The following is a 12962-nucleotide window of genomic DNA, read 5'->3' on the forward strand; positions in this document are numbered from 1 at the left end:
ACTCTCGCCCGCGTATCCGAAGCCGCGAAGTACCTGTCCGCCTCGGCTGCCAATGCTCGGGGTTCTGTTAGCCCGGTCCCGGCCAACGCGAGGCGAACCTGCGCTGGAAGTTGGCGACGGAAAAGCGCCCGGAATAGAGAACCGGGGGCTTCGTCGCCCAACAGTGACAGCATATGGTCCATTCGGACCGACGGGCGCGTGTCGCCGAGCTCGGGGAGATCCAGTAGGCGGTCGGCCCGTGCGTCGTCCGTGAGGCCGAACGTGGCTAGGAGTAGCCGCTTGAGTGCCTCGTACTTGTGGCCGTCTGGTGGGTGGCGAAGGACGGACACAACTCGAGCGGCCGTGCCGGGCCCGAGGGAGGCGACGACGTGGCAGTAGCGCGTGTCGTCGCCGGTGAGGCGCCGACGCTGAAATTGGGCTTCGGCTTGGACGAACCAGACTTCGGCCTGGGCCTCCCAAAATTCGGGAAGTTTAATCGACATTGCCTTGTCGTTTGCCATTGCAATGGCGTCGTGTTCGGAAGGATCGCTACGGCAGATCCAACGTCGAGGTCACCATATGAAGCGCGATGCTGCGCGCGCTAATGCTTACGCAAAGAGCAAGCGGACAACGCGATTCATAAAAGAGTCTTTATTGAAAGTACTCAAACTGCAGCACTAAGCTGCTCAGGGCTGCGCGCCCCGTGTATATCGTGAGGCCACGCCTCTCTCCCTGGCGTGGCCCATCCCCACTTGGTGTGCGGGGTGATGTCACCACGTCAGTGCTTTCGTGTCCGCCACAATAACACTTTTTTTTCTTTTGGTGCTTTTCTTCTTTTTTTGTGCAGTGAATATCAATTTTATAATTCACCTGTGTATTGTTTTGTCAAAGCATGTACAGTACTTATATTGATTCTGAAAATTATCATCAAAGCATGTACATTATGCATAACATGAATATGATTCTGAAATAACCTGGCTGAGACCAGTGGTTAAGGTAGATCATCGTTGGTCATTGACATGACACGTTTGACCAACCCAGTGGCTGTCCTCATTTATTGCTCATACACCCACACACACCAAGGTGGATACGTTGAGACCTGCCAAGTCTCCATTCCATCTCTACAAACCCACCAACGTCTGGAGATAGCGGCCAGAAATAGCAACCTGCACACACACACACACACACACGCACACACACACACACACACACACACACACACACACACACACACACACACACACACACTCATATATATGCACGCACACATGAAGGTAGTTACTTTGAGACCTGGGAGGACTCCGTTCCACCTTCTGAAACCCGCATATGGAGATAACAACCAACGACACACACACACACACACACACACACACACACACACACACACACACACACACACACACACTCTTCAAGTCTATGCACTCTTCAAGTCTTCCTCCTTGACTTGCTCACCATATAAATGGCCCTTTGTTTTTACAACACTCCAATATCCTCATCATTATCATGATCATCATTATCGTCGTGCTTGTTTCATATTGGTTCACGAGTTATCAAGTGACCACTATATTCGTCATGTGTGTGCGACTGTCTGTGTGTGTGTCTGTGTGTGTGTCTCTCTGTCCGCAGCATAACTACCCGATGATATCATTCGATCTTGATGAAACTTGGGTGGGAGGTTGATATCATGATCTAGTTGTGTCCTGCTTAGAGTGGGCGTATTGCGCCCATTGTGGGCGGAGCCACGCCCGAAAAAGATGTCTTTTTAGGGGATAATCGAGTTCAAGCTATATCTTCTCCAAGGGAGTTGGTGGAATCTGACAGGGGTTTCGGTATTTGGTTAGGCCAATGTCATGTGTCTAGCCCCAAGGAGTTCGATTTTTCATTTTCGCCCCAAGGTCAAGGTCACAAGGTCACGAAATTTAGAAAAGTCAATTTTTGATGGTTTTATTACATTGTTCGCTTCCTGATAGGATGAAAATCATACATGATCTTATATTATCACATACATCATGAAATACAAGTTTTCCAACAAATTTCAGAATCCTCGACCTTTGCCTTTGACGGTCACAAAGGTCAAATTTTCAAAGTTGTCGGAATCGAACCGAATTTTCGGTATTGTGTAGCTCACTAACCTCATAACTGATTATACATTTTTTTCTATCTCATTTCAAGGTCAGTAACCTTCGTTTTGACATTTCAAGGTCACAAAGGTCAAATGTTCAAAGTTGTCGGAATCAAATTGAATTTTCGGTATTGTGTAGCTAACTAGTCTCATAACAGATAATACATTCCTATTTATATATTGTTGCAGATATGAGGACTGTATTTTTTTTATTGTGTGCTTTATTATTATTATTGTTTATTCTGCGCCTCCTGCCTCCGGAGTTGTGTAAAGATAAAAAGGGGGTCTCGGTAGTTATTCCATGAAACACCACATTGCAGGACCCGATAAAACCCTTGTTCAGTAGCTTATATCTTATTATGTGTTTTAGAGTAAGGCCTTGTCTTCCATTAAAATGACACTCCATTGCACCGAGTAAAAGAGATAGATTCCCTTCATTCCCATTCCCAAAAACCTCCATTTCCCCTTTCGTAATGGCCAAGCCTCAATTTGTCAATTACATCCCCTCCAAAGCCGCCATTGACCACGAAGCAGGGTTGGGGAAGAAAGGCGGGTCTCCACCTCGTCATAGAGGGGAGGAGTAAGTCGGCCCCACTCATCCAACCCAGAACGAGGGGTTTGGCTTGAGAGGGCGGAGAGAGAATGCTTGGGGGAGGTTCGCAAAGGGTGAAGGGCGGGGCCTATATAACCCGCCGCGGGGGCGCTCCCCAAGGAGACAAGCAGATGAGTCAAAGAGAGTTGCAAAAAGGTCCACGGCTGAGCTGAGCTGCGTGGCGAGGTGCAAAGGAAAGAGCTGGGTCGTCAGAGCAGAGCTGAGTTGTGAGGTCCAAAAGCAGAGGTCATCCAGGGAAGCGCAAAAGCCTGCTATTCGTCACCTTGCTCGCCAGCGGCAGCGTCTACAGCAGCAGCAGCAGCAGCCACAACGCTCGCCAGCCATTTGGGGCCTGGACGGCGGTTTGGAGCAGGGCCGCGGAGGAATGGCAGCTGCCCAACGCGCCGATTCGTGCTGCCGAACAAATTGGACTTTCCTCTCCTTCCAGCCAATTCCTATCATCATTCCCCGCGTGAGTCTGTGTCTTCGTTTGTTCTGTCCTGGGTATTAATTAAGCCTGTTAGGTAAGCTAGTCATTTGCACTGTGTCACCTGCGTCTCATGTCCCCTGTAAATAATCGTGACTGCTCTTTTTGCTTATGTGTGTAAATAACAATAAACCCCGTTACTCTTCTGTACGTCTTCTTCTTCCTCTTTGCATTCGTCGTCTTAGTCTTTTCCCGATTGAATAGCGGTGGCGCGATACGGCCAACGTCTGGGTGAATCGGGTGAGTCGGGGAACCACTGTTCGGTCGCGGAGCCTTCGCTCGGCAAACAACATCCTTAACCGCGTACCGTAACAATATTTTCAATGTCGGTTTTGACCTTTGTAATTGAATACCGCTCGCTCGTGAACCATCGTCGTCTCCTGACTTGTTTCTTTTTGAAATCTGCCACTGTGCCTCTTGCAAATTGCATGTGTTGCTCTAATTTTAAGGTATGTAATTCCTTACTAATTATGCCATCACTTGTGTTTGTGTGACCATGTAACCTTGGATTTCTGTTTTTTCTTTGGCCCACAGGAGGCATTAATGCACCCAGCATGCCATCGCATCTTTATTACTCGCATCTTGCATGACTTTGAAGCTGATACCTTTTTTCCACACATCGATCTGCATCGATTCTCTCTTTGTCAAAGGTCTGTTCCCAAGTTGCTACTCAATTAAACAAAGCCGCTCAATTAATCAAGGTGTTATAGGTGTTACTAGCAATGGTACCCGCCCTATGGGCGGGGCTTCAATTGGGAGGCCCAAATGAAAAGGCTAAATTTCAGAAATTGAAGGCTTTTTTATTTTAAACGATTTATATAAACATCAGTTCAATCATATCACATGCAAATCATCAAAATCTAAACAGTATTTGTAGAATTTCAATAAAAGCCACATCACTGTTCATATCGGTAAATATTATTCCATCATGTTTCAAATTTGGGCAATGGGCTCTTCAATATTCAATGTGTTCACGGTTTGAATTATGTAATGTAACGTTTGTGATGATGTTGTGACAATGTTTGTGTTCACGGTAGTGTTTGATGTGACGGTGTGAACGTAATTTCGCAATGTTTTTCCTTTTTTTATTTTCGTAATCGTTTAATGAATGATTTTCGTAATCGTTTAATGTTTAATGAACGTTTAATGAGCGTAAGAATGAGCGTAATGATCATTAAATGAATGAATGAATGTATTGAATAATTTGATGCGAAGCGAAAGACGCCTCAGAGCTGTCATATTCACAATCGCTATGTCGTATGTACTCCCCATACGTGTTTCCTTCATTGTAAAAACTACCAAGTCAACAGTTAAAAGGATTTTGAGCCGATAGGTCTTACGGCCTTGGCAAGATCGATGGAGACAGCGATCTGTTAACTTATACACTGCCCAAATAGCTATGTGGAATTCTCTTATGTAGAGATTAAACTCACGTCGTTTTAACTTTGGCCGAGGTCATTATTTACTTTTAATGATGTTCATATATGAATCAAAAAGAAGATAATTGGTTTTGGGTTCTCCTTTCCGTATATCTCGTGGAGTTGTGAGTTGGAGAGACGACCGTGATGGCGGGGAGGGGGTTGGCATTCCCTCAAGCAGGGATTCAACCCATGTCCTTATAAAAGGTCTTTGTCCGAGGTCACTGAGTCCGATCGGTGCACCTGTGCAGCGATCGGTGCAGCTGTGTAGCGATCGGTGCAGCCGTTTGTGCGGCACCCGGGAAAATAATGTTATGCGAGAGTCTCAACCTGAAAATGCTGGGGGCCAAAGCTGAAATTGGAAAAACAATATAGCCTATTTTACTCCAGGAGATCCCAGGATTACCCAGCCAAAATATCGTTGCGATCGGTTAAACCGTTTTTGCGGTACCTTTGAATGGACGGACGAACGGACAGACAGACAGACGGACGGACATTTGGTGAATTATAGTAAGATGAAAGCCAAATAGGTGTTATGAACTAGAGGGGTGTAGCATCATGGCATGAATACTGTTTGCCGAACTTGCATTTAAGATTGTTTCATTTACATGACATTGGTCTTGCCATGTTGTTTCAGTGTTGAAACGTAGTTTTTTTTTGGCTCACCTGGAACATAGTTCACGTGAAGTGTTAACATCAAGAAGTGTCCATCAGTCAGTCAGTCAGTCAGTCAGTGAGTCAGTCATTCAGTATGCAAACAATCGGATCTTCTTCTCCGAAACTACACACACGATTGCGATGAAAGTTGACCACAAACTTCCAATACTTTGGATTTGTTCTTCACCTCCAATCCATTGCGCTACAACAACAAAGTTTCACCTTCAATTGGTTCTCCTGACCACTGATATAGGAACATCACTTTACTTGCCACCACTCCTTCCCCTCCGACTGCTCCGACTAAACGCCAGTATTGACATTTCAATAGCGCTGACTGGACTGGTTTACCAAACTCGCATCTACATCGCATGATTATTGTGTGACCATTGGTAACTCAAGGGTAGACCGTTATTATGTTTGTTTCTTCCCCTCCACTGCCAAACTCTGGAACTCTTTACCTTCTTATGTATTTCCAAACACTTACGACCTTCCCCTTTTAAAAAAGCTTTTCTTTTTTTCTTTTTTTTTACCAAAAACCTCTTCGACCATTCTCTCTTTCTTCACTTTTCTGTCAATGTCGCTCTTTTATTTAAGGCCTGGCCTCAAAGAGGACTATATAGTCCATGACTGGCATATTCAACATATAAACATTTCTTGAATAATGAATTATAAATAGTATTATGTCCCGGTATTCCTCTATCACAATTGATTCTAGTTCTTGGTACCTTTCCAATTGCATTTTAAACCTGTCTACAGTCCATGTTGCTACCATTTTCCCAAGAACTCCATTCCATACATTAACTAGAGCGCATACCTCCGCCAGGCTGAACAGTTTACGTTTTGTATCAGCTGATAGGCCGGATGCTTGTCTTTTGCATAAAAAGAGGATGCTATCAATCATAGTTGTTTGCCTTTTGGCAATTATATTATTAACAATGTTTTCTTGCTTGGATTGTTGCAGCTACCCTGGTGTTCCTGAAGAGATTCAGGAAGAAAATGAAGTCCAGTACAAGTATGAAGTGTATGAAAGGGTGGCAGAGTGAAGCTACAAGCTATTAAATCGCAGCAAGACCTTGACATAGGCACACATTATGAAACATACAGAAGCCTATTTGCTTTCCCTAACTTCTTATGGATTCAGAAACTTGAAGGTAATGATTAAACAAATCCACTCTCCAATAGCATTACAAAGCTGAATAATTATCTGTTGCCCTCTCACATATACATGACTAGTATGTGAATTGAGAGTAACATTCATCATCGGTCATTCTGGTTTTGTGTTTTCCGATGAACATGAAATAAAGGAAATATTCAGATACAGGTATTTTAGTGTTTCTTGTTCATTTATTAACCAAACTAGCGAATACAACTCGTCGCTTCGCTGACAGGAATATTAGAGAGGGGGATGGGGTGGGGAGGAAAGAGAGAGAACAGAGGGGGGGGGGAGGGAGAGAGGAGGAGTGGCGGGGAGAGAGAGGAGGGAAGGGGTATGGGGGAACAAAGAGAGGGAGGACGGGGAGAGGAGAGAGGGGGTGAGTGGGGATCAAGGGGGTGGGGTGAGCAGGAGCATAGGGAAAGGGGAGCAGGAGGAGGGGTGAGTTTGGATCAAGAGAGGGAGAGGGGTGAGTGTGGAGCAGGAGGAGGGGTGAGCAGGAGGAAAGTGAGAGGGGAGCAGGAGAAGGGGGGAGCAGGGGGGGAGGGGAGCAGGAGGAGAGTGAGTGGAGGGCAGGAGGAGCGGGAGTGGGAGCAAGAGAAGGAGAGGTGGCAGAGCAGGAGGAGGGAGCAGGTGTGTTCCATTACCAATAATCTTGAAGAGCACTCGCCAAGTGGTTTAAGCACTCAAGGTAGCACTCCAACTAAATGCTTGATAAGGATTGCTGGCTTGGTAAGCAATATCAAGCTGATTGGTAATGGAACATACCCCAGGAGGATAGGGTGGGGGAGTTATCTTTCCAATGTTAACTTTCCCAAGATGAAGGCCCTTGCTTTGATTGTTGCAGGAAGTGTTATAGATGGTAACTGTGCTCCTCAGACGACAACATGCGTGAACACCATGGGGCTGCACCGCAGGTCTCTCTCAAAATACCACCCATCGCTAGCAAATTCCACCCATCGCTTCACTGAATATAGAGGAGGGATCTTCTTTGTCTTCTTTTTAAATTGTATGGCTTTTTCAGTATATATGCCAAAACAGACATAACAGTGGTGAAAGAAGGAGCCTTTATGTAATCCATAATACTATATGGATTTCCCGCTCTCTTTTTTAAAATCTCAGAACCACCTTGCAAAGTCGGGAATGCTTCTGGTTCAAATGAGTGATAATGTTTGGCAGATCCCACACGCCAATCCCCACTTCTTTAATAGTTTGAAATAGATGCAATCTGGGTCTGTCATATGGAGGGAATTTTAAAAACAGATGGTTCAATTCTTCAGGTTTCCTACAAGTATTGCAGGTCCCAGTAGAGTGACACCCTATCCTATGGAGGTATGAATTAAGTTGACAGAGTAGGAGGAGCGATGACAGCCTTTCATAAATAAATAAATAAATAAATAAATAAATATGCTTAGTTATAAGAATCGCTGATTTCTTAAATTTTCTGATTTCACTCCAGATTTGAGCACTTTTCTCCTGCTCCCTTTATTATATGTTCTTAGCTCTTATACGAGACTCGACTAAGTATACAAAAAAAAATGAACACAAATCACCTTCGAAGAGCACAAGGAACATTTAAGCATTGTATCATGTAAAGTCATTTGATGCGGCGGTACGGGTAAATAATTCAAAAATGAACGGATTTTCACACAATTTTTTTTCACCGAGTCTGTATCTATCTTATTGACTATCAGAAATGAAAACATAAATCAAATCTGAATTAAAATTATGGTGCGAGGCCGTTCGATGCAAAAAACACATTTTCCCCAAAGGAAATCCTTAACACGAGGTTCAATTTGATGTTTTTTTATAAGTATATTTTTTTATCGGCATATTCATATAACTATATTCGTGCAGTAATACCCCGGCCTACGTCATTAATTGGTTCCATAAGCCGTGACGTAACTCGGTTTTTGACGTAAACCGGGCATAATGTCGTAAAAATGCCTTACCACACCACTCAATCCACACTATTCACTCCACACACCATTTATTCCCACACACCAAGTATTCTCTCCATTTATCCACTTGCACCCCATGCAAGTCAATCACTCAACACCATTACACATGTCCTCAATACACCACTCATACACTTTCTCCGGTCAGCCCAGACCATTGCCTCATTTCACCAAGTTCAACGATAACCAGATTCTCACACACACAACCATTCTCGACCAATGCCTCATTTCACCAAGCCCAAGAGGCACCCACAATTACACACACACAGCATCATCTAACTAACTACTTCCCTCTAATACTTGTGCTTTCCCTGTCTTCCCTTATACTAAGCACTTCCCTCGTCATTAACATCCTTCTAATCTGACTACGTCCCCTCTACCTGTATCAATGTCTCTACTTAAATCTCGGTCTCCTATTGTCATCCTAAATCCCTAACAATATCTTAGCCCGCCCTTGGCTAGTTCACACTGCCAAACCCCATAAATCTACTGCTCCTTTGCCCCAACGTGAGGGATGGTAGAGCTACCATCCCTCTACATCGGACACTATCTCCCACTATCACCTCCCAGTCCTCTCGCACTATGAGCCCCTATCATTGGAGGTAATGGGTCCTGCCGATATATATATACAAACGTATACTGTACGTCCGAGCCGGCATCGTCATGTTTCACCGTTGCCACATTACGTTGGTTGTTTTACACAGTAAAGGAACCTTTACACAGTTAAGGAATAATCACAAAAATACCAGCGAAAGGCAAAGCAAGCACGCGACCGCAGCACAGGACAAAATGCATATGGCGTCGCCTTTGTTTTGAATGAGAACCAGCAGCTACGCGTACGTATACTGTACGTACATTTTTTTAAAAATTTAATGTGCTTTTTATTGTATTTTAAATTGTTTTGATCGTTAAAACATCAACGTTAAAACAACGATCAACGATCGTTAAAACGTTAAAAACATCCAATTGTTTAAATTGTTTCATTATTTTCACGTCCGTAGGAGTGACGTAAAGTCGCACATAATGACGTTCGCTGAACTGAAATTTACTCTAGAAGAGTGGCGTAAAGTCAGGATTTGACGTAGGTCAAAATTGCGTAAAACGGGGTATGACTATAATGAAAGTATATCGCACAAAATGTGAAACAATCCAATTTCGTGTAATAAAAAACTGCATACATAAAAAAATGAGTGCTGTCTACTCTATTACCATTGCTTGCAAAAGCAGCCTGTAGAGCACACTCCCATTGTTTCTCTTCAACAAATGGGTGTTTACATTTACCCAAACATCCAGTTTTTATTCATGCACTCCCTTTGAGTTCTCTTAGTATGCATGCAAAGTTTGGGGCCGCTAGGTTTCATGGTTTTGAAGTTATGGAAGAGACGAACACACACACTAACATACACACACAGACACACACGCAGACACACACACATATATACACACACACACACACACACACACACACACTACCTACCAACAACGTACAAACTTTTAACAGGAATCATCACAGAAACAATGTACCACTACCGAATACAACAAGGGATGCAAGAGAGGATGTTAGGGAGCAATAGACCACCTATTACTAAACAAGGCCATACTCGAAAATTGCAATACGAGAGAATCAAATTGTCCACAACATGGATAGACTATAAAAAAGCTTTTGGCAGTGTCCCACATTCATGGATGATAAAGCGCCTGCAAATGTACAGGATAAATCCACTAATAATCAAGCTGATTGAGAAGGCTATGTATCTTTGGAATACCACACTAATACTGCAGCACTCAGGAGGAAAGATTGAAATACCAGGAGTAACGATACGACGTGGGATCTTCCAAGGAGACAGATTTACCCCTCTCCTGTTTTGCCTGGCCTTGGACCCACTAAGTAACCTCAGTAATGAGCAAGGACATGAATACACCCTAACCTCCAACAAAAGAATGCCCAAAGAAACAAGAAACGTGACGTATCTACAGTACTTGGATGACTTAAAGCACTTTGCTCCGAACGACTAAAAATTGGCAGAACAACTAAAATTCGTGAAACTGTTCTCCGACGACATCCAAATAGAATTTGTCCAAGATAAGCGTGCCAAGTGCACATTCGTGCAACGTAGATCAACAAAAATGGACACCATAAAATCGACCTAAATACAACGATACAGGAGCTGGACAACAAATTATTTTACAAATACCTTGCAGTGGAAGAGGACCACCATATTTGTCATAAAAATGCGCAAAATAATTACCAAAGAATACCTGCGTAGAACGAGACTGATTCGGAAAACACCTGTCCAGGAGAAACAAAATCAAAGCCATAGACCATCTAGCAGTACCAGTGTTCCAGTACAGCTGTGGAATAGTAAACTGGCCACAAGCGGATATCAAAAAACGAGATACCAAAACAAGGAAACTCCTCACTATCCACAAAATGTTCTACAAAAATCAGTGCATCCCAAGAATGTACCTGTCGAGGAAAGAAGGTGGCGGCCTGATGGAACTCAATGAAGTGCATCAAGCGACGACTGTAGGATTAGCAGAGTACGTGAAAATCTCAACAGACTACCGAATACAATTTGTCAATCAGACAAGTGTAGATTCTGAAAGGTAGAAACAGAAAGCACGAGTCATCTCCTATCGGGATGTAAAAAACTCATGTCAGAGCAGCTGTACACCCAAAAGCACAACAAGGTATCTATATTATAAAACAGGAGTGTCTGTCTGCCTGCCCATCCCCAAAGTACTCCCTCAGTTTTGGGGCTAGCCCTGCCAAACCTGTGGAACGTTTTGGGGTCCCAGCAGATGTCGTAAGAGAGGTACAAGGTTTCATAAGTTCCTCAACAAAATTATGATTTTGAAATTGGCTCAATATGGACCTGCCCCGAATCTGGAAGTGAACACATGACGATAACTACATGGTATTCATAGAATGCTTACCCTGCGCAGTCAACTTGTTGCGAGCCAACTCTTCTGTTTTTGAACATTTTTTTCCTTTGATCCAATATGGCTGTCAGCCCACGTGAGCGATGACATCATAAATTTTTATTCTCTAATATAGTTGTTGCATAGATCATGCTCAATACATTTCAAACTGATCAGACTAAGCGTTGTCCCTGTCGAATTATGATGTCATAATTATGGCACCAATGACGTCATCGTTAACAACACCTATTCCCCATATGGAGTTCTTTACAATGAGCTATGTTTCAATTTTTTCTATGCAGCGGTTTTGGAGATGTAGAGGTGCAACATTTTTCGGTTTTTCCAAGATGGCGCCTGTAACACATGACCTATGACGTCATGATTATCATTAAAATATTCCAAAGGAGGGGGCGCTCCTATGGTGAAAATTTCGTGTCCATCAGACCAACAGTTGCTGATTTTTTTTGAAATAATGATCGGATGGATGCCTTATTTGTCGAATTATGACGTCATAACGAAGGCACTGATGACATCATCATTAGCGTATCTTATTCCCCATGGGGAGTAGTTGGCAATGAGCCAGGTCTCAATTTTTTCCATGTCATGGTTTCATAGATAGAGGTGCGAAGTTTTTCCAAGATGGCGCCTGCACCACGAGACTTATGATGTCATAATATTCATTAAAATATTCTACAGGAGGAGGCCCTCCTATGGTGAAAATTTCATTGTCAATCAAACCAACGGTTCCCGAGAAAAAGAATTTTTAAAATGCAGACATAGCACACGTACGGCACATGAATGCTTAACCCCGCTTTTTACTTCGCGAGCGCAGGGAAATGAGCTGGTTTGATAATATCTCAATACAATCGTCATTTAACACTGTTTTCTTATAGTATCAATTTATTATTGGAATGATGCTCTTTGGAATGAAAATAGCGATATTGAGTTTAAATATGAATGAGGAAATGACGTGAGAGTTTCTACTTTCTAACCGTGGCATTCGCAGATTCGCCATATGCAGATTCGTCATTGATTGGGGATAGAACCATTCAGACGGGTACGTTTTGTGCAAGTCATTCACGAACCTGCTGTCCATGTCTGACGTTCGACTGAAGGTGGCACAGGAATGTGGAATTTATTGGTTCATCATTTCCCATTCGCTGTTTCCACATTGTTTGCTATCGGTCTCCCACCCGTGCGTAGTACGGGTACCTCGCTAGTGTAGAATAAATCCACTGGCACATCTGCAGAAATTTCAATATCCCAGTTCAACAAAACTCATGGAAACATGTACCAAAAGCAATCATTGAAAACAAGGACATAATGCTCACGTATGACCTGATGATCCCATCCAGCGTAAACGTCGAAAACAAAGCATTGCGACCGGACATAGTACTCAGGATCAAAAAGGAAAAGACAGCATTGGTGATTGAGATATCGGTACCCAGCGATTTTGGCCTAAATCATGGAGAAATCAAGAAAATGACCAAATACCAAGACCTCAAGAATGAAGTGAAAAGATCCTGGAAGTTGAAGAGCACCACAATTGTACCAGTGATAATTGGGACAGTGGGAATGATGAAGAAGAACCTCACTGAGATTTTTACAACCATCCCTGGGAACACAACCACACACAAACTACAGTTGGAGGCTGTATGGGGCTCATTGACGATC

At 43.4% G+C, this 12962-nt stretch overlaps 1 protein-coding gene across 2 annotated transcripts in view; it reads left to right on the forward strand.

Moving 5' to 3' along the window:
- The window catches only part of LOC137436409 (dihydrofolate reductase), a 35817-nt gene extending 29238 nt beyond the window's left edge, over positions 1–6579 (forward strand). For both annotated transcript variants that reach the window (XM_068130162.2, XM_068130164.2), the window contains 2 exons: positions 3715–3830; positions 6217–6579. In XM_068130162.2, coding sequence (XP_067986263.1) covers positions 3715–3830; positions 6217–6298 — 198 coding nt within the window. In that variant the 3' untranslated portion in view covers positions 6299–6579. The remainder of the gene's footprint in view (positions 1–3714; positions 3831–6216) is intronic.
- Positions 6580–12962: the final 6383 nt, after the last annotated feature.

This window comes from Myxine glutinosa, chromosome 11 (assembly GCF_964187855.1).
Source record: "Myxine glutinosa chromosome 11, kmMyxGlut1.1, whole genome shotgun sequence".
NCBI classification, from domain to species: Eukaryota; Metazoa; Chordata; class Myxini; order Myxiniformes; family Myxinidae; genus Myxine; species Myxine glutinosa.